The sequence below is a fragment of the Drosophila sechellia genome, chromosome 3R (genome assembly GCF_004382195.2).
Source record: "Drosophila sechellia strain sech25 chromosome 3R, ASM438219v1, whole genome shotgun sequence".
NCBI lineage: Eukaryota > Metazoa > Arthropoda > Insecta > Diptera > Drosophilidae > Drosophila > Drosophila sechellia.
In genome coordinates, this window is record NC_045952.1 from 12628498 (window position 1) to 12649749 (window position 21252).

General features: G+C 43.8%; 1 protein-coding gene and 2 long non-coding RNA genes across 6 annotated transcripts; 1 reads left to right on the forward strand and 2 right to left on the reverse strand.

Annotated features, from left to right (window-relative positions):
* Positions 1 to 1719: 1719 nt before the first annotated feature.
* Positions 1720 to 11567, reverse strand: LOC6606179 (box A-binding factor). Of its 4 annotated transcripts, none has more exons than XM_032720555.1 (7): positions 10008 to 11561; positions 6034 to 6481; positions 5748 to 5961; positions 4425 to 4642; positions 3924 to 4088; positions 3472 to 3625; positions 1720 to 3388 (listed from the first exon to the last, which is right to left on the reverse strand). In XM_032720555.1, the coding sequence occupies exons 1-7, from the start codon at positions 11501 to 11503 to the stop codon at positions 2307 to 2309; spliced, it is 3777 nt and encodes a 1258-aa protein (XP_032576446.1). In that variant the 5' UTR covers positions 11504 to 11561; the 3' UTR covers positions 1720 to 2306. The 4 variants fall into 4 exon arrangements, with proteins under 4 accessions (XP_032576446.1, XP_032576450.1, XP_032576447.1 ...); XM_032720559.1 differs by lacking the exon at positions 10008 to 11561 and adding an exon at positions 6559 to 6580; XM_032720556.1 differs by lacking the exon at positions 4425 to 4642 and adding an exon at positions 5038 to 5210 and having other exon boundaries at positions 2307 to 3388; positions 10008 to 11503.
* Positions 3309 to 3827, forward strand: LOC116801394. Its single transcript, XR_004361980.1, has 2 exons — positions 3309 to 3396; positions 3449 to 3827. It is a non-coding gene; the product is annotated as an uncharacterized LOC116801394 (long non-coding RNA).
* Positions 11568 to 11987: 420 nt separating the features above from the next.
* LOC116801393 lies at positions 11988 to 19371 on the reverse strand. Its single transcript, XR_004361979.1, has 2 exons — positions 18746 to 19371; positions 11988 to 12531 (listed from the first exon to the last, which is right to left on the reverse strand). It is a non-coding gene; the product is annotated as an uncharacterized LOC116801393 (long non-coding RNA).
* Between the last annotated feature and the right edge of the window lie 1881 nt (positions 19372 to 21252).

Genomic DNA, 21252 nt, shown 5'->3' on the forward strand with positions numbered 1-21252 from the left:
ACAAAAACAATGCAACACACATTTACATTTACATACAGCTCCCGAAAGTTGGAAAACGAAAACATAGACAAACTTTATCTTATCGTTCATGATATCGGGCAAGACAAGGCTATATGCTTGGCATTATCATTTCTTTATTTGCTCAAGTTTCAAGTGTGAAACCCTGACCCGAAGCCAAAAAACTAGCAATCTGTTGAGTGAAAGTTTTTGCGAATATACCTGAGCAACGACCGATTAGATCTTAAAAACACATGGTATCGGCATTTAACAATTGCAGGAAGAAAGGCAACCATTTTGCAATTCATTTTGAAACCGAATAATGTTGACTACGAAGTAATTTATGGTGGATGGAGTCCATTTCACGGTTAATCAGCAGGGGTATCAATCAAATTACTGGACGGAGTCTCCTCAGCACCACTTGAGTGGTGCACGAGCCATTCCAACGAGCGGCACTCGCTACTTCACTCAACTTTTGTACAGTCACGTAGTCAGGCACCCAGCTCGTACCTCCCACTGCCACCCACCAGAGCCACCTCCACGTTTACCGCAGACCCTCCCTGTGGATCCCCACAACTCGACGAGCAAACAACCCTAGCAATAAACAAAAACTGTTTTGCCACATGAAATGACTTTCAGATTTTGTTGCTGTTGTCGTTTTGTAACGCGTGACTCCCATAAAAAACAAGAACAACACGGCAACCAGCGCACTGAAAGTTTATTAAAAAAGAAATAGAGCGAAAAATATAAATAGAGGGAGAGGACGAGGACCAGGGAGTGACAGAGACAGAACGCAGGGAACTCAGCAATGCGACGTTATCTTATCACTGAAAATGTCGCTTTCGTAAATGGCGGCGCACAAAATAATATAACACACACTTACTCCACCCCAACGTACATATATGTATGTGTGTATGTACATCCCCACCACATACATATGTATGTACATATGCACAACCACTTTCTGCTATATTTTATTCTTGTCTGTAATTGTTCAATTCTAGAGTGGCTCTGCGTAGAGGACACCCACTTTACATATTTCCTAAAAATCAGAAAATATATTAAAATTTATCTGAAGTGCCCAATATTCGAAAAATGTGTGATATTCCCTTATTTCTCATAATATAAGTGCTCTAAATCTATAACAATTTCTACACCTACCAAATATGTGTAGTACACATTGTGTACCTATATGTATACCTTTTTCCTATAGCTGTTCTTTTTTCATTATTCTCTAATAAAAAACAATTAGATGCTCTACTGTTCTAATAATTCTCTTTTTGTACTAATATAACATTTAAACAAAATAAAACAGTATTACCAACTAACTAAAGAGCCAATAAGTATTTAAAACACCATCTTAAAAAAGTATAAATATATAAAGTCATCTCACATGACAAAAACTGCAGAGAGTTTAATTAGCAGCTATTCTTATCTGACAATCGGATTAATTTACATTTTTTATAAATTTCGGATAAAAAGATAATTAAAAGATTCATTAAATAACATTTCATCTGATGTAATATTAGCATGTAAAATAAAGACAATTTTACCTTACATGTAAAGTAGAAATATGTAGCATATTTACGAGGGAATACATTCAAACTAAAGTGCCTACTTTCAGGGTTCAGCCATACTGAAAACGATTGAAATCGAAATACTTACCAACACTTAACATCTTAACAACGACATTACGAATACGCCACGTTGTCAAAAACTCGCTTTAGGATATTTCAGGGACAATTGTCTTTTATTAACTCAAGAGAAATAAATTTAATATTGCAAATATTATGTAAAAAATATAGCAAACTAAAACTTAAATTGCATTAAATATATATCGATGCTATAAAAAATATATAAATTAATAGCTAATTGCATGAGATTATTGGTTACTTCGATTGTTTTTCTTTTTCGTTTTCATTTGCCGTTTTTGGTTGACTTAACTATTTTTTGTGGCTAATATCTATGTGGAATTTGATTGTAGGAAATCTCAAAAGGTATTCGATTTGATAACAAAACTTTAAATGAATATTCTTAGCCTAGTTTCTGAATCGATTTTATGCTGTTGGCATTTTGCTAACAATTAAACTAGTATTTCATAACAAATTTCGAGTAGTGGACCATTAAAATTCGACGAAAATGTAAATGTCAATCGACTTAGACCGTATGACAACTAATGATTCGATAGATTTTAGATAGATGAGTGTTCTTTGAGAACTGCTCTTGGTATACAGGCTATAAATTCTTTGGAGCTATGAGATTAATGTAACAACAGAATCTTTGGTCGTGCGACATACAGCGTGTCGCGCCTACTCCATCTTCACCACTGTTTCCCGGTCAACGCCGAACTTGTGCATCGCATAGTTGGTCACATGCTGCTCATGTTGACCCAAAAGGGCAGCAGTCTGCTGCAGCAGCTGTTGCTGCTGCTGCTGATGTCTCTGGAAGGCGGCCAGTTCGTAGTGCTCGTCCAGCGAGGCCGATCGGCTGAGCATTATCTCTCCATGTTGTTGCTGCTGATGCTGCTGCTGCTGCTGTTGCGACTGATCCATCTCCTCCATCTTAATGAGAGCGGGCTGCTCATCTTCCTCCGGAGTCAGGTAGTAGGGTGGTGAGGCTCTCGTGGGCTTGCACAGCGTCATTCCGGCCTGCTGGTACGGATTCTGCAGACTAATAATGTTGCTGTGACTCAGGGACGATAATGTGTTCGATGCCGTGGTCGGTGTTGAGGTGACCATAAGTCCCGCCGACGCCGTGGAGCAGTTGGCCTGGGAGGTGAGCGACAAGGCCTCCGTCTTGATCGCCGCCGCTGCCGCCGCCGCCGCTGCTGCTGCTGCTGCCGCCGTAATGGAGTTCGGCAGCAGTTGGGCCAGCAACTGGTGGTCGCTGGTTGAGCCGCTGCTGCTGCTCAGTTGCTGAGCTTGTAGATATTTCTGTATAAGTTTGTTGTTATTCTCATTGCTACTATTGTTGTTGTTGTTGTTGTTGAAGAGCGAGCTGTTGTTGTTGTTATTGTGGAGCTGGTGAGTAGGCGATGGGGTGTTGAAGATGGATGTGGGTGTGCTGGGTGAGTGCTGCATGCTGCACGATTGCTGCTGCTGATGCTGCTGCATGTTGAGGGGCGACATTTGGTAGTTTGAGTTGGGCGACATGTCCAGCCCGGAACAGAGCTGCTGCTGTTGATGCTGATGTGGATGAGTCTGATGCTGATGTGACATGGCTGATGGCGACAATGAGGTGGAACCCATGCTATGGGGCGAGCTGGCCGCCGATGAGTGCTGATCAGCCATTAGCAGCGGTTGCTGCTGCTGCTGCTGGTACTGCGGAAGCTGTTGCTGCGTCTGCGATGAGTATGAGTTGTATGGTTTCAGATCGAGCTGTGGTTTCATATCTGACCAGGTGAGCGGGGAACAAAGAGAAAGCAAACATCACTAATTAGGCATGCACATAGAATGAAAAGTTGCTGGAACTCACCGTCATTGACATCCATTTGGCTGCTGTCCAGGACGACGCCAACGTTATGGCAACTGGTCGCCAATGAACCACTTTCCATGATGGCATTCAAAGCGTTCTTCGACTTTGACTTGGACTTCTCGCTCTTCGTTCCCTTGGGCTTGCGCTTGCGTTTCTGTATTGGTAAGATAATATAGTTATAGTATACGAATTCATATGCCATATTTAATTCTAGTGAGCTGTATTCTTAATCAAGCCCCATATAGTTAACAAAAATACAAGTCCCCATATTTAAGATGTGTTGGATACATTGGTTTGAACTCTTAAACAGCAAGATTGATACAAAAATTGATCAAATAAATATTACTACATTTAAACCAAATGTTGTTTCATATTAATTAAGTTCCTTTTCAATAATAAATAAATACGAATAAACTTTAAGCTGCGATGTTTTTTTTAAATGGATGACTAACCTGAATGGTGTCCTTTTTCATGGTCAGTGGCCGTGGGACACTGTGGAGCTTATAGTACAGGCCGCAGGCATTGCAGACGGGCTCTCCGGCGGGATTGCGGCGCCACAACGAAGTGTGGGTGGTGTGGCAGTTGGAGCAGGAAAGTCCGGCTCGCTTTGAGGCGCTCTAAATGTTGCAACAAGAAATCAACGAATTAGTTAAGACTAGAAGCGCTCGGGATGCAGTAGCTTTTCGTGTGGAACAACGTTTTCTATGGCAACTCAGTGGCCAAGAAGGTTTACGGGTGTACAGATCTACAGATCTACGGGTTTACGGGTTAGTCAAAAGTGGTTAGCATCGATTCTGGTCTAGGGGTTAGTGACTACTTGCTCTCATCTGTTAGTCGGTTTTGCTATTCCAAAGGGGTTTCGGTTGGTTGGTAGGGTTTTGGTATGGGTTTGGTTTGGTTGGTTTTGTTTGATTTGGTTTGGTTTCGGTATCGGTAATTAATGGGCGACCTACCAAGCGTCTCGAATTGGCGCGACTAACGTGCTCGTCGAGCGTCGTCGCTGCAGTTGCTGCCGTTCCCGACGCCACCGCCGAAGTCGCCGCCGAGGTTGCACTCGAGCCTGGACAGGAGTAGGAGCTGGCGGCACCACTCGTGTTGGCCTTACTACGGCCACCGCCGCCCACATTAAATGAGTTGGGTTTATAGAAATCCCCGCCTGATTCAGCGGCCACTGGAATTGAGCAATCAGAATGTTGTTGGTTGTAGTACACAAGAAGCAGATGCAGATGCAGATGCAGATTGATCAGATTTTCTTTGTTTTTGATGTCACTTTTCGATTAAACTAGTTGGCATTGCGTAATAAATAATAAATTCAATTAATTTTTTCACTCTCTTGGAGCATTGGAGGTTTGCAGGGGGGCTGGGTGAAGGTGGGGCGGTGGTGCTGAGGCTGGCGGATGCGGATTTCTATAAGTTACGAGTACCCACTAAACACTGAGAGAGGAGGTTGCACACAGAAATTTTGTTCCACACAAAAGCGTTTGTTTTGATTGATTGATTGGTATTGGTTAGTAGTAATTGCTGGTGGTAGTTTTGTGATTTTGTGAATTTGTTTTAGACATTTACCAATCTTCTAGGCTGTTTAATTAGGGGTCGATTCATGCCGTTCATTTTCATGTACAAGCCGCAGGCATTGCACAAATAGTGTCCCGTGTTATCGCGTCGCCATAATGGGGTTGAAATCGCACCACAATTGACACATTCTCGCCCCTCAGTGAAATAATCGGCATCGAATAATGCTTCAAAGATTGACATAGAAATATCGGAATAAGTCATAAGGTTTTTTTTTGAGTTGATTTGGTTTGGTTTTGCAATGTTTGCTGTTGCTGTTTTTGCATTTGGGTATTGTGTGTGTATTTAATATTTAGATTTGCTTTTGTGGTGTCTTTTTGTTGGTTTTGAATTTATCTCAAGAGTTGAAATAAAATTAATTGAATTTATTATAGAGACGTAGGCTTAATCACTAAGTATATGTATAAATAATAAAATGTACTAGAAATGGGAAAGAGTGTATGGGCATTGCAACAGCTGCTTACAGTTGGCCACCAGTGGCTGACCCAGTTGGGTCGTGGTTTGCTCAGGTTATGCAAATACGGGTTTCCTTCTCGCCTGGTGTGCGTGTGAAATTCTACCTAAAACCCTCTCTCTTTCGTTTGTCCCAGACAAATGGGACAAACAAGCGTCGGAAAGGATTTCGGTTTGTGTGTACGTTTGGTGAGTGTCTTATGTCCTAGTCTAGACTAATTCTTGGTTTTTCAATCCCAACTGTAACTTACTTGCTGACAACGATGCCGAGGCGGAGAGAAAGGTTCCAGGATCTACGCGTCCAGTGGTTCCATCCACTGCGGCTGCGGCTGCTGCATTAGCAGCCGAAATGGCCCGCCCATTTCGTATCACATTCGAGACCACTCCGGCTCCAACTCCGGCGCCCAACTGCGCCTGACCGGAAGAGGAGGTGGCGTAGCCTAACGGATCGAACCAGGTATCGTTCTGCAAGTGAGTGAAGTGTATGCTGGTTAGGGGGGAGCTCAGAGCAATCATGGCAGTGGGGGCAGCACTCACCTGACCGCGATAATTGGTCATCGGAGCATAACGTTCCACCGAGCCACTGTTGGGGTATGCGATCCGCTGGAAGGCTGGCAGTGTACCACCGCCCCCGCCGCCACTGTGGCTGCTCCTTGGCGATCCGTAGCCGTCCTCCAAGGAGCTGTTGTGTCCATTGACCGCCGCCGTTGCCGCAGCCACCGCTGCCGCCGTGGCCGCAGAGGAGCTCGAGTGGTGCAGACCCGCTGGCCCCGGACTGCTGCTGCTGGAGTTGTGGTGCTGGTGCTGATTGTGGTGATGTTGCTGCTGCTGCAGTTGCTGCTGCTGGTGTTGCTGATGTTGCTGCTGCTGTTGCTGCTGTTGATGGTGCTGCTGCTGGAGATGGGCGTGCGTTTGGTTGGGGGACTGCATGCCGTACTGAATGCCATTGGCCGTCTGAGCAAGCAAGGAGCCAGCATAAACAGAGCTGTAATCAAGAAAAAAAAGGTAAAATTATTGATTTGAATATTTTTTCATTTCATTGCTTTGACTCTGCAATTATACCTATAACAATAGTTCTTCAGATACATATTATTGTAATTCGAGAAGAACATTTTAACAATTTGTTTTATATTTGCCCAGAGAAACGAAAACTATGTGCGCGTTTAAAATCGCTGGGCACACATTTGCACGCGTTTTTAACCGCAACTGCTGCTGTTATTGCCGCTGTAGAATCTCGCTGTTACTGTTGGGAATACGAGGCGCTATTAACATTTCCTGCGTTTTGTTTACTTTACAATAATGAGTGAGATTTGCTCGGGACGGACGGACCACCAGCGTCCAGTTTTGGCATGTTTGCAGTTGAGCCTGCGCGGGTGTGGTTATAAAACTTTTAATTAAAGAATAAAAGTGTTTGCAGCGTTGTTTACCCCCGCAAATAAAAACGTACGTAGACGTTTGTTTGTTAGCCTTAGCCAACAGTAGCCTGTGCAAATATTTTTGCCAAGACCCGGAAAGACATATTCAATAAACAATGATGGGGAACAACAAATTGCTGCATAGGCAAAACTTTCGTATGCCTATCGATCTCGAAGAGACTAGGGATAAAGGATCGAAGCTTTGGAGCTTTCGTTTTCACAGGTGCACACTTATTACGCGCTGGACAGGAAGGGTCCTTCGTAGAAATTCAATCGATATCCTGTCACAATACGTTTTTGCTTTTTGTCGAACAGTACAAGTATCTATTTATTTTCAAACAGCAGGAAACTCGCGAAAGTGTTCAGCTCAGCATTGGCGTTTTCATTTTCGTTTTGATTTATTTGTGTTTTAGTTTTCAGTTTTATTTCGGGCCGAGAGTTCTCTGGATGACGAGATGGAGGCGGAGATGGAGATGGAGACCGAGACCGAGAAGAAAGCACAACCGAATCGGGGCACGCGCGTTTGCATAATGACTTGAGTCGGGTTTAGTTTTATGCCAATGCAGTTGCAGTTGCAGTTGTCGCTGCTGCTGCGGCTGCTGCTGCTGCTGCAACTGCGATTGCTATTGTTGTTGCCGTGAGTGTTGGCCCAAAGTAATCCAACTCACTACACACACACAATGTGATCGAGTGACTAAAGAATAAAGTTAACCGAAAAAAATCGCATATCTGCGTGTGTATTCAATTATCAAACAAACGGCTTGCAAATAATTGACTCTTTGTTGCCAGAATTTATACGACCAAGTCTTGCAGCTAGTTGCACACGCTCTCTGATAACAGCGTTAACCGCATTTACAGCCCGAGGTGCCCCACAGCTATAGCCAAGCTATAATATATAGCTGCATATATAGGAAGTCTGAGTGACAAGAAAAAGTGCACGACAACGATATAGCTTTATCGCCGCTGCGGTTCACTTCTGTTGTTTGTCGCAGGTGAGTATTTTGCGTCGACTTCTTGTTTTTCACATACTTATGAGTGTGTATGCATGGCGAAAATGGCATGTGAGCTGGCCAGCAGCGTGATATCTTCTTCTGGTTTCTCACTGCCACAAGAGCGAAACTGGCCAAAAAGTCACATACGATGTGCTGGCCACATCGGCGTCACCATCATCCGGCACCAGATGACGTTCTGTTACCAGATATATGTACAAGTGCATATTTCCGCCATACAAAAGATACTTTTCCATAACTCTAATAGCTCACCCCATTGTGTTTCTAACATGTTTGCATCCTAAAAATCAAACTTTTTGGACTGCTCCTCACATGACTTCATATATACTTCAACTGAATGTGCATTCATGCCTGTTTCCATATGCATATGCAAAACACGTTTTCAATTTAAATAATAACATAGGGAAAACAAACGAAAACAGCAAAAAGTTTAGATGCGAATTACCAGAAAATAGTCGAGTAAACGCGATCGGCAATGTGCGGGTGCGTTGGGTCCGCTGCCTCCCACCGATGTATTTATAATTTCCCGCCGTACCTAACGTAACGCTCCTGCCCCGCTTGCCGCTCCCCTTAACCCTTCACTGCAACTTGGGGGTTGCTGAGTCAGCAGCGGCTGCCCTGAACACACACACAAAAAAATAGACACTTACGAAGCATTTGAGGCTGTTTCTGTTTCTGTGGGCTCCAGTTTGGTTTTCGTTCGGGGGTTTCTATGTCACGGGATGGCTTTGGGTTACCCCAGCTCCCAAACAGTCACACACTCGAAAGGTATCCTCACACCGAAAGCAATAGAGCTTGTTGCAACCCGAGCACCCAAAACAAGCTAGAAAAATGCGCTACAATTGCAATTTGCATTTACTGCTTTTTTTTGGCTCTGAAGAGTCGCCGCGAGTTTCGACTGTTCGATCAAATGCGGGTCGCGCCCCTTTTTTTGGCCTTTAGGAGCTAGTTCGCCACAGTCTGTGGCACGTGCTGGTTTTAGGCCAAATGTGGCAGCAACCTGGACACGTGCAACACTAGAACTCTCGCATGCTGGTCGGAAAAACTAGCAAAGAAACTAAGTGAACCATTTAGATTTCCTGCATCTGGTGGGGAAGTCGGTGCTACCCGGACTAGGATCCAAAGTGGAAAACTCATGAGTCAGACAAGCCATGCGTCAATAATTAAGACATTGCATATTCTTGTTTACGAAATTCGAGCGGCAATTTGTATATATTCTGCTGAGTTCGAGCTTGCAGATGATTTCACAGAGGCGACGCTATAAAATGCCAAGTGCAAAGCCTCCTTATTTGTTGTCTCCCATTGTTTACTTTGATCGTGGACAAGGTTAGTTGTTCTAATAGAAGCCGAAAAGCACTTATACATAATCGGAAAGATGACAAGCTTTATGTTAAATGGAGTCTGTTAAAATAATAATTAATCCCTGAACTTTATACAAATAAACTTTAAGTAGCATCTCCGAAGGTAGAAGTAACATTCCTGAATGTTAAATAACAGGACGAATACTTGGTCTAAAATTTTCCATACCTACAGCTACGTTTCTAAACCAAAAGTCCTGCCCCACTGATCCTGCTCCCACGGAGGGCGACATGCGCGGAATGCTACTCACATGAGACATCTGCTGAGGCTTCACAACTGTGTTTTGTTTATGTTTTTGTTGTCCCGCTGGAAACACATTCTTGGAGCAGAACTAACTTGGTGGCTAGATGAAAGTGGAACAGATTTTCGCATTCCGCATACTGAGTAAACCACCTGGGAATGCCATAACGCCATAACCATAACCGACTGTATTTGGGCATGGATTTGGGATTGCGAGAGACGGTGGAAAAGAGGAGACTGAAGTCCGAGCTTTGGAACCAATACCCCACAATGGGGGCTTCTGTTCGGTTCGTCACTCCGCCCGAGAAATCGCGCCAAGGCGGGAGAAATATGAATCAGCCGGCGCGGTTCTCTGTTAGGTGATCGCTGATCGCTGATCGGAGCTCCGATCATGACTTTTAACGGTGTCGCCAAGCGGGCGAAAGGCACGTGCGCTCGCCCGCTTCGTGATAGTGAGCTCATTACAGTGCTCCGCGTCAAGACTCACCTGTTCTGCAAGCTGCTGCCGAGCTGGGCGGCCGCAAAGTAGGCGTCATTCTCCGGCGAGAGGCTATCACGCTGGGTGGCGCTGGTCAGCTGGGTGAAGCTCTGCAGGGTGGACAGTGCGTGCGAGGACGACGGGGAGTCCCCGCCTGCCGAACTGGTGGAGTTGTTATGGGGATGGTGATGTTGCTGCTGCTGCTGTTGCTGGTGGTAGAGTTGCTGCTGCTGCTGCTGGTGGTGATGTAGTTGCTGCTGGTGGTGGTGCTGCTGCTGGTGGAGTTGCTCGTGGGTGAGGGCATAGGGACTGGCGGCGTCCTTCAGCGTATGCATATCGGACACGGAGGTCAGCACATGGTAGTCGGTGCTGTGGCCATCCTCGAAGCACTCGTCCTTCAGCGTGTCCTGGATGACCTCGTCTATGTTGGGCGTGGTACCCTGGGCCACTGCTGCTCCCGCAGCCGCCGCCGCTGCCAAATGCTCATGGCTGGTCACTCCGCCACCGCCTCCGGTGTAGACGCTGTAGAACGCAAAGTTGTTCCGCATTATGGGATCCGTGCTGGGGTAGTGCTCGTAGAGCTGGGTAGACGTATGATGGCTGGGCGGATAGGGGAACTGCCCGAAGAGATGGGGATGCGATGCTGCTGCCACGGCCGCCGCTGCTGCTGCCGCTGATCCGCTGGTCAGGTCATAGGCCAGCCAACTGGCCTGGTGTTGCTCCTGCACCGCCTGCTGATGCTGTTGCTGCTGCTGCGCCTGCTGATGCTGCTCCTGCTGATGGTGGCTTATTAATTGCTGGCTGAGAAACTGTTGCTGTTGCTCGTAGATCTGGGCTTGTTGCTGCTGCTGTGGATCCTCCGACTGATGGTAGCTTATCACTTTTGTTTTAACACTTTCACTCGCGTCGTTCTGCGCTTTACTATTATTATTATTATTAGTATTTATCGCACTTGGATCGTCATCGATCGCTGCTTCAGATGTTGCTGCCGCGTCGCTTGCTGTTGCGGTTGCTATTTCTGTTGCTGCTGCTATAACTGTTGATGTTGGTGTTGCTGTTGCCGACGCGTTTGCTGTGGTAACCGCTTGCCTTGCTGTTTCGCTGACAACTGAAGTGAGAGCCTGCGAGCGAGCGGACTCAAGTGACGATAAATTCGCTGCGGCGGGCGTTGCTGCCGCAGTCGGCGTCGCTGCTTCTCCGTTCTCCGTTTCGATCGCTATTGCCGTCTCTTTCGCTGCTGCATTTGATCCTGTTGCTCCCGCTGTTGTTGTTGCCGCTAAGGCTGTTGCTGTTGTTGTAGTTGCTGCTGCTGTTGCTGCAGTGGTCGCCGCTCGTCCTGCCTGCCGCTTGTTGTTGTTGGACTTCGCCGTGCGGATCTTACTGTCCGCCGCATTCGTAAGCAGACTACCGCCGCCCGCCTTGGCCGCGGAACCCAATCCCGATCCCGACCCTATCACCGCCCCTCCCGCCGCTGCCTTCTCCTTGGGCTTTGTCGTTTTCGTCATGATTCCCGGCGCTCCACACGATTATCCGGATTCTCCGCCGCAATCCACGTACGTGTCCGTATCCGGCGCGATTTTCACAGAAACTGATTTGATTTGAGCGGCTTGCGGTTCGAACTTCGAAATACGGAACAGCAAAGCAACAGAAAAAAATAAAGCTCGTTAAAATTGTTTTTTTAGAAAACCAAATCGAGAACAAATCTCAGCGAGCATCCTCTCTCCCTCTCGCCATCTCTGACCATTGATTACAGTTGCGTTTGCTTAGCGCTTTGCTCCACATGCCGTTACACGAGCACCACTCGTAATCGTAATCGCATGTTGGTGCACCGAAATAAAAATTACTATCATTTTAATTTCTATCCTTGTCCTAAGATCACAATTTATTTTCTACATGTGTTTATTTATTTCTTTATATAAAGCAAACATATGATTCAAATATAATAATAATAATAGATTGAATTATTTTATTCAATATAAAAATACAATATGAAAAGGAAATTAGATCTTTTATTTTATAAATTATATATAAAAATTTGTACTATGAAAACATTTATGACATAGTTTCCAAGTTTTGAAGATTTTAACAAGGATTAATTTAAATTAGAAAATATGAATATTTTCGTCTCGTGTACAGCTTTTAATATTTCGAAATATTCGATGCGAGCTCCACGCTCTCGCACTCGCCCACTCCTTCTTTCTCTTTTTGGGGATCCCTCTCTTTGGCTCCTCTCTTCCTTCGCTTGCTATTCGTTTGTGCTTGCGCCTAATGCCTGCCTTATCGCACTTACTGCCTCCGCATGGTGCTGCGTTGCTCCGCCTCTCAATACAGCAGCAGCTACAACAGGCGCGGAAAGTTGGAGAACGGGTGGGTGGGGGAGTCAGGCCGAGGTAGGAACGAGGCCATGCCGGAACGTGCTGTTGTTGTAGCTGGGGCGGCCTCAACTGTTGCTCGATTGGTGTTGTTGTGGTCGCTGTTGTTGTGGTTGGTTGACTGTCGACTGCCAGCGACCGCAAACAAGTACACACAAAATCTGGAAATAAAATGAAAAAAACAATCCATATATATTAAGAAACGTAAGCTAAGTTTAAAGGAATTCGAAAGATTTACCATTTCTTACTGAAAATTTCTATTTAAATGAATATTTGAGATGTACAAAAAGTATAAAGCAATAATGAAGTTTAATTCAGTAAAAAATTTCAAAAAGAAAATCATAGATTAAAACATTTTTTCGTAGAAACAAAAAAAAATATAAAAATAAACAATTAAAACATATGTTTATATAGTTCTAAGAAAATTAAAAACATCGAAACAGCAATTAAAATATGACACATTTATATTATCAATATGTAGGGCTAAATGTTCGGATTGCGTTTGTAGTAAATCCAATAATTTAATTAAACTTAAAATATAACAGCATGAAGCCAAATAAATCGCCCTTCACTTAAGCCCATTACTTTCGTCGTGGCTAATGGTCTCAATACTCTTCACGGTTAGTTCTTTAATTCAATCGTGAAATTTACGCATAAATCAGAACGCCTCATGAGAGACCCAATATGAAATTTCTCAAAAATTTCAAAATAACATGCACATAGGACTGGGGCTCCAGGATCCAGACACACTTTCATGCCTATCGCGAGGACGAGAACATTAAAATCCAACCGAGACGCGTGTAGAATTTCAGGACAAATCTCGCGGCGCGACAAGTGAACGTGAGAAAATGCTGGGGAAAGACTTTCCTCAGGAGTCCGTCTGCGTTTGCCCCTTGCAAATTCCCGAGACGTCGCGCCAAAATACATAAAAACAATGCACTTGAGCTCCGTTCTAATGGCTGATTAAAAAATTGTTACATTTGAACCAGGACGAGTCGTAAAACGATTTTCGAGTGGGATCTTGGGAGGCTCGGACGGTGTTTTTATGGCATTTTTATCGTCATTTGAATAGGCGGCTCCAACGATCTGTTTGGACATTTTTGGAACATTTTAACGATCGTTGATCAATTGCTGTACATAGCGGGCGACATACTCAAGTGCTTCGCTTCCAAAACCAAAACCAGAACCGAATTCGATTTTGAATGCTGCATAGAACGCCGAATAAAGGCGACATGCGCACTCGCTCCATAGACATAAATCGCTTAACCTTTGTCGGTATTAAAATCAAATAAGTGTACGTTATTAAATATACGAAAAATCGAAAATGCTGATAAGGTGCTCTTGGGATCGCTTGGGATCGAAACCGTGCTGAAGTGGGGAACTAGAGCGGACCTCTCGATAGACACATGGTGACTGAGGTTGACGCCTCTCCGCGATCGCCTAATTTGTTCATATACATATATATTTTTATTTTTCAAATAATTTATTCACATGTTTTTCTGTTCGCCTTCGGTTGGCCCAACACTCTCGATCGGAATCGGACGAATTTCAATTTTACTACGAAATCAAAAACAAGTATTTCGAAATGTTCAATTCGAGCTCGTTGGCTGCATGTGCCTCGGATCCATAATGGAACTTTAACCTTGAAATTATTAATTGCCAACTTTGAAAAACTGGGACCGCCGTCACACGGGGGATCAACTCAATATAGCAATCGATTCGCGCATGTCTAGAACCTAAATTAGCCAATTAATTACAATTGAAAAGAATTCACTAAATGTTTAAACATTTCTAATGTACTTTCTTTTCATTCCATGTAGTCTCCTTTTTAGAGAGTTATAAAAAATCTGCTGTAGTTTAAACGCAATTAAAGGTGTTTACTAACTGGATCTTATTATTATAAAAAGTACCTATTCCACACTTGTGACTTTCTCACACTTTTATTCAGTATTTACCTAGCCGAGCTCCCCATCCGAGTTGACCCTCTTTTCCCTGTGACCCCAAGCTGGCAATGTTATGCTTAGTTAGGTCTGATAAGTCGGGCTTCCATAAACGAAATGCATTGAGTACACATGCAAATAACGGTGGGTGGCCTTAAAGCCACGACTATGGTGAAGAACTACGCATTCAAATGTAAGTCAGGGCTGAGTGCCCCACCCTTTGAAAAGTTCCGCAGATCGGACAATTCAGATGAGTGTTTGTGTGGCGAAGATTCGGAGGAGCATGTGGTAGTGTCAACAAACACGAGGATTTTGCTCCAGACCGATCTCCCGAAACGATAAATCACCAGGAGATGCTATGCTAATGATGTGATTTATTACAAGTCCTTGGGAAAGGATAATCTTGTGGGTCTGCAGGCTAGGAGTTGCCCTGTTTCACACTCGATCTCCGATTGTCAATGGGCCGTGGCACAGCTCTCTGGTTTTTGTTTGGAGGGGAAACATATCGAATAGCCATTGTTTATGGCGAAAAGTCGTTTAATAAGTTTTATGCGATGCATTGAGACATTAGTAAACCCACTGAGGGCCAATTCAAACAGAACATTCTTATTTGTATATCCCACGAGACCAAAGTGCAACGCACACGTACACACGAAATCCCGGGTTTAATGCCACTAAGTTTGGCTTCAAACTATTTTGACATATTTATGGTGGCCGAAAATGGGTTACCCCGCTCCACTCCCCCCTCAAACAAACAAGTGTCAAGCGTGGCGAGTGTCTCACATATCAGGACGATGTACGATGATCAGGCATAGTTTCGGTGCCGATGTATTTATGCATTTTTAATATTTTCGTGTACATCGCGGCCATAAATATTGCGCTGGTAATCCAATACGCGCCACGGATCCATTTCATGAAGAGCTCTTTGTTGAGTGCTGAGTGTTCCCCTATCTTTTGGATACAAGTCGTTTGACTCCTTAAGCGCCAATTATCTGCATCGTTATGTGGTAGGCATTCAAATAAAACTCCTACAATAAACCGGCCAGATCCGATTCAAGTGGCCTGCGGTCCTCCACAAAGTTGTGCTCTTATCAAACCCATTTAATGGCCATTGAGAACATGTCTTTAACACTATTTTAATGCAACAATGAGCGACTCAATTGTTTCGGGTTATCTTCAGATGCTGGGCGAAGATACAAGAATGGTAAAACTAACGATTTTGCCACATTTCATCAAATTAAGTTCAAAAATTCGTTAAATTCAAGGATTAAAAAAAACATTTTAAGTAAATAGTAAACTAAGTTTGGATAAATGCTTTTTAAATGATAATGTTCATTGGTATACAAACAACTCAAATGAAGATTTTTCTGTTGCCCACATGCCAGTGTTAACAATCTTAGCAATTTTCCAATTTTATGCAAATAGAATTTACATGGCATACTTATCCAATTTGTTGAGTCAACACTGGCGCATGTGACGTTGAATTAAATGAGCAAACACATCATTAGGTAATATGGTCAAGCGGATTTGTTTGGAACAATCACCGACTGACTTTCCTGGACTGGCCGAACATATTTTCTGCACATTTGAGAGAAGTTTTTCCCACAGCCGGACAAACAAAAAAACGTCAATTGAACCTATTTAAATAGAGTTTGTATTGAATACTGTCAAGAAGCCACGATTAAGCCGCAATGATCAGCGCTAATCGGCCGGCCAAGCCGCAGACGGCTGCCATTTGCCCGCCCAGGTAGGATTCCCATTTCGTGTGACCCACCCGTCCGTCCAGGTAAGCGGATGGTGACTGGCCTGTGGCAAGGTAAACAGGACAAAATGGCAACACGCGCCGACACGATACAAATTGATCGTGGCAAGGGGAGGAAGGGAACGGGGACAGCGGACAGGACACCCAGGGGATGCGGTTGTTATTGTTATTGCCGCATCTCGTGCTCACTTGGTTCTCTCGGTCCCTTCGATGTCCTTCGAGATCCTTTCGCTCTCGGACCAAGCAAATAAACAGAATTATGAATTTGTTTTCGCTGACAACGTCAGGGAAAATATTGTCCCTTCCATTTTTGGGTTATATAATTTTCGAAAATATGTTTTTACTTTTCGTCGTTAGCCACGTATGTACCTAGGCGCTGGCGCTTTATAATTAGGGCGTCCACTTGAAAAACATTTCGAATCGCTTCTCTGATGATTTTTTAATGGTGCGCTTAAGTGACAATCGCTGTAGGTGGGCCCCTAATGCGGAGACTATTTGATTGCATCTAAATTGAAATATCTTCTATTATAAAAAAGTCATAATAAATATAAATATTATATAAAATGGTAGTGTAGATTTGTATTAAAGTAAATGACTATTTCCAGATCATTCATTCCATATGAACCTTTTTTAGGCATTTGGAAAAACTAAGGAACTTTATCGGGGTCCAAGTTACACAGGATTGCTTGCAATTACCATGCATAAATGCGGTATACGGACATCTACCAATCAGATAAATGGAATTCCCCCATTAAAAACCGATCCGAAGCCATCCCAAAAATAGAGCACATCCATTCATGAAAAGGAATGGCAAATGAATCAGCACACGGGAATTTCCCAGCCCAGAAACAAAATTTATGAATGGAAGACGCGGACGCTAAACGGACAAGTCCTAAACTCATTAATTTTTATGCGGACAGTGAAAGTAAGGTTGGGTAATTAAAGTTCCGCAGCGGAGAACAATGCAAGTCGGAGCGATGACGGGGCACGGTGTCTGGGTGTTTGGGATCGGGGAATAGGGACTGGAAATGGAACTGGGACTGGGCATATCCTGTCAAGCACACATTATATTACGAAGGTGGACGGACAGACAGGTAACCAAGCCACTAGCAACAGGTACCCATTGAAGACCCAGTTAAGAGACACGCGCGGATACTGCTCATCCGATGTGCTTGTGGCACTATGTTTATATGGAGTAGGTGCGGTTTTTCCTAGAGTGGATGTGGTGTGCCGACCACAAAGTACTGGAACTGGAACTCGAGCTCGAACTGAAATCGGTACTGGGATAGGGACGTGGCCAGAGCAATTAACGATTAAGACAAACACGAGTGTCTTGTATCTTGTATCTTGTCTTTGGTGGATTGTTGTTTGCCGTGCAGTTTGTTTGCGTTTCGGAATTTCACAAAAATTCTTTTATACTACAATTTTTACTTTACTTGTTCTGTTAATGTTTAATGTATGTGACTGTCCGTCATTGTTGGTTGTTTGTCCTCGGCTTGGTTTTGGTTTTTTGTTTTTGCGGTGTTTATTGTCGCGGTTTCCTCCGCGGCACCCAAAAGTAAATCCCACTTGTTTGCGGATGCATTTCGCCATGGAGATGCACGTGTCAGGGGAGTCGGATGGCTGTGTGGGATGCATCCAGGGTTTCCCTGGAAAATCACTGGCTGAACAACAAAAGGCAATTGTCGGTTAACTACGACAATTCGCTTGACTATTATATGTGTGCGGGTATATATATATATTTTTTTTTTTGTTTAATTAATTTTCAATATGGCTGACCTATGGCAGGAAGACATGTGTGTGTATATAGCAATGAATTTATGGTTACATAGTATAAGGCCCCACTACATTTATTTCATTTGTTTTGAAATTCTTTTCTTAAATGTTTATTTTTCTTGAATAATTATTTCTTTTTATTTTTCCCCCACATATATATATACATATATATACATATACATACAAGTCGATGTTGATAAGGCCTCGTTGTTGTCGTCGCAACAACTCAACGACCGCAGGGCAAATTGTATGACCGCCAAGTGGATCGGCAGCGGTACCATGGAACGGGACCCATCGTTTGGACTCACATTTTGTTTTTCAGTCGTTTCAACCTCCTTATATATTTATACATATGTACACATATATATAAAAATATATATGGGCACTTGCTGGGTGCCACTGCCTGGAGCTGGAAGGCAATGCCCCACCCCTTGGCTGGACGGGATCCGGAGTTTTGTGCTTTTTGGGTTCGTTGATCGTCATGCTGGTTTCGTGTAATCGTCATAATTTTCCCTACTTTTTCCCTGTCTGTCCCTTTTTAATTCCTTAAAAAATTTAGACACTTTTTGCTTGGGTGCATTCCACTGATACATTTTGTTTTTAAAACATTTAATAACCTTACTGCGACTTGAACTGAAATATTTATTCTTAGAAACTATTTTTAAGCTTAAAAATCATTAAAATCATGACTGTACAATGACTCATGATAATACGTACACTATGTCTTCCCAAAAGTTCTGACTAAGTACTATGTGCCATTTACTTTGTACATATATACAAAGTAGCATCATTTCGCACATATGCAGCATTCCATTAGTATTAATTTTGTTAGTTATGACAAGCTGAATTGAGACCAATTTCCCCCGAATGGCCACCACATCGTCTGGGGAAACTTACCAAATTGTCCATGGCCAGATTCCCATGCTTATTCCGCCAGCGATAGAAAATCCATTGTGGCTAGGTCCAGAATCTAGTGCTCGGATCCGTTGCGCTCATTATGAGGGGCGTTCGGTCGGCCCATGTGGTTTTCATCGATGATGACCGAGCCCCGGGCATCTGGGCATCTGGCGATCTCAGGCGCTAAGCAGGCGTTAAATTTTCGGTTTCGATACTGGCCGGATTTCGAGGGGGCGTTAACCCGGCAAATGAAAGTGTCACACAGGTCACGCCGACGGATCACAACTCTTTCGGGGAATGATGAGGAGGCGGGTGGTGGCTTTTCCGTGCGCCCAACCGTCGATTATGTTGGTTAAACTCACGTCGCTTTTGTGGTTAAACACACGTTTGAAGGATTTCCCTTGCGCCTGCGCAACTTTCCTCACATTTTTCCACGCTCAACGGGTTTTCTTCGGTTTCACGCCCAACAGATCACGGTGATAATCGCCGGGACACAACCCACGAATCCGCACCGGTGTGCCGGATGCGATCGATAGGATGGGATGGCACGGGATAGGTTGGGTTGGGTTGGGAGTGGACCCGACCAGACCCGCATCCGAGCTCCGACCTACTACTACAACTTTTCAAATGCTACTCGGCCCGGAGCCACCCAAAGCAATGCGAGTAAAATATTCTTGATTAAAACTTATCAGAGCACATTTCATATCACCTTTTCAAAAACGCAACAACAGCAAAGTAACGATTGAACTTATTATCGGCGACGCAACCGTCGAACTCATTGCGCCGTGTACTCGGTACTTTGGCGTAGTTTGGCTGTCGCCGGTTCCGCTGATTGGACGCCGCCAAGATATGGCTATCTGAGCCGGGCCCGATTCCGATTCAACGATTGCCAGCCCCACAGGCGCCACCTCCGCCGCATGGACGCCACACGGGAGCGAGCAGGACGTCGGCAGAGATAGAGCGAGAGGCAGGGAGAGTGATACCAAAACACGATTTGATTAAGTTGCATCACGCGTCGGTCGCGCGACTATCCTTATCGGGGCAACTCTCGCTCTCCGACTTGGCGAGTATATGCCATAGCCCTAGTCATATGCCCAGCCGAGTCCTTATCATCTGGCCTGCTTTGGCCAGATTTGATTTGGTGACGACAGCATTGGGAATCCGACCAGATTGCTACTATCGCGGGATGTACATAAGCTCCTTGTCGCAAAGAGGTATTGGGCGAACTGGAATCCTCACCAAACAGTATAGAAAGGATCTTTAACCAACTTACTAAATAAAATCTAAAAATCTCAAACCACTTAAAAGTCTTTTGCATTTAATCAGAATTATATAAAAGATATAAACTCCTCCAGAAACAATCCTGTAAATACCTTATATCTAACTATTTATCAAAGATACAGACTCTTCCAAGCTAATTTTAGTAAACATAGATATAAGTTCCTAATATAAATATATTTTTTCACTTTGTTTTTTATATCTAAGTTTTTTACTTCATGAAAAATATAAACTTTTTTGCGGTCTACTTTTAACCGATAACGAAGCCTGCCAGTCGACCTTGCCTATCTATGGCACTCCTACTATACTGGATCTTCATGGAAAGGGGGAGTCTTTCCATAAAGTTAAACAGCAGAGCTTTGTATAACCGAAACCACCAGGGAAATGCCAAAGAGTCTGGTATTTTTAGAAAAACTATAAAGCAAGCACGTTTCCCAAAAAAAAAAAAAAAACCGATAAAAAAAAGTGTAAAGAAATTCCTATCTAATAGTAAAATGCCGGCTCTTATGACGTCACGCGTCGTGATAAGAGAACCAGTAATCAAGAAACAACAAAATGCTGAGAACAAACATATTGCAAACAGAAACATTGATAAAACCAGACGAATCAGAAGCAAGGAGCGGAGCGGGTGACGAGGCGAAAACAATGCTGGCGAGATAAGGAGGTAAATAACGTGGCGGAAAACTTTAAGTCGGCGCCTCGCAGACCAAGATCCGACCCAGCCAGTAGGGAGAGGAGGAGGCCCTGGCCACAGGGTGCGGGTCACCCATGCGGGGAGGAGTCGAGGAGGAGACCTTGCGATAAGAATGCAAGGGTGCGGGTGCGGGTGCTGGCTATCAGTAGTTGCAGTAGCAAAGTCCGGAAGATGCCTTGTGGTCAGAAGATAAAAGGCCAAAGCGAGTGGGTAAGAGAAAAGGGAATACACTGAGAAGAATGCAGGGGCAAGAATTGTAAACTACTAATAAATTTTAATAAACTATTATCTTGTCATCATGTCATTTTAGATACTATTGCTACATTTAATTTAAACCATCCTGCTACATTTAGCTTTAATCATAAAGAATATATATAAAGAATTTCATATGTGAAATGTGTATAAGATCTGTTCTATTTTCCTCGCAGTGTAATATAGCGAGTGAAAATCGTTGCTTATCACTTGCTTTTGCTTACAATATTATAATGACCATTATAAAGAAACTGGGAAAGACGGGCACTACTACAGGCCAGAG

What these genes read in the sequence shown, in the direction of transcription:
- LOC6606179 (XM_032720555.1), bottom strand. Translation starts at nt 11,503, where the DNA reads ATGACGAAAACGACAAAGCCCAAGGAGAAGGCAGCGGCGGGAGGGGCG. An exon ending in GCGCCAATTCGAGACGCTTG is followed by an intron (nt 4,089 to 4,424) that starts GTAGGTCGCCCA and finishes TGCAACATTTAG; the next exon opens with AGCGCCTCAAAGCGAGCCGG. An exon ending in TGAAAAAGGACACCATTCAG is followed by an intron (nt 3,626 to 3,923) that starts GTTAGTCATCCA and finishes TTACCAATACAG; the next exon opens with AAACGCAAGCGCAAGCCCAA.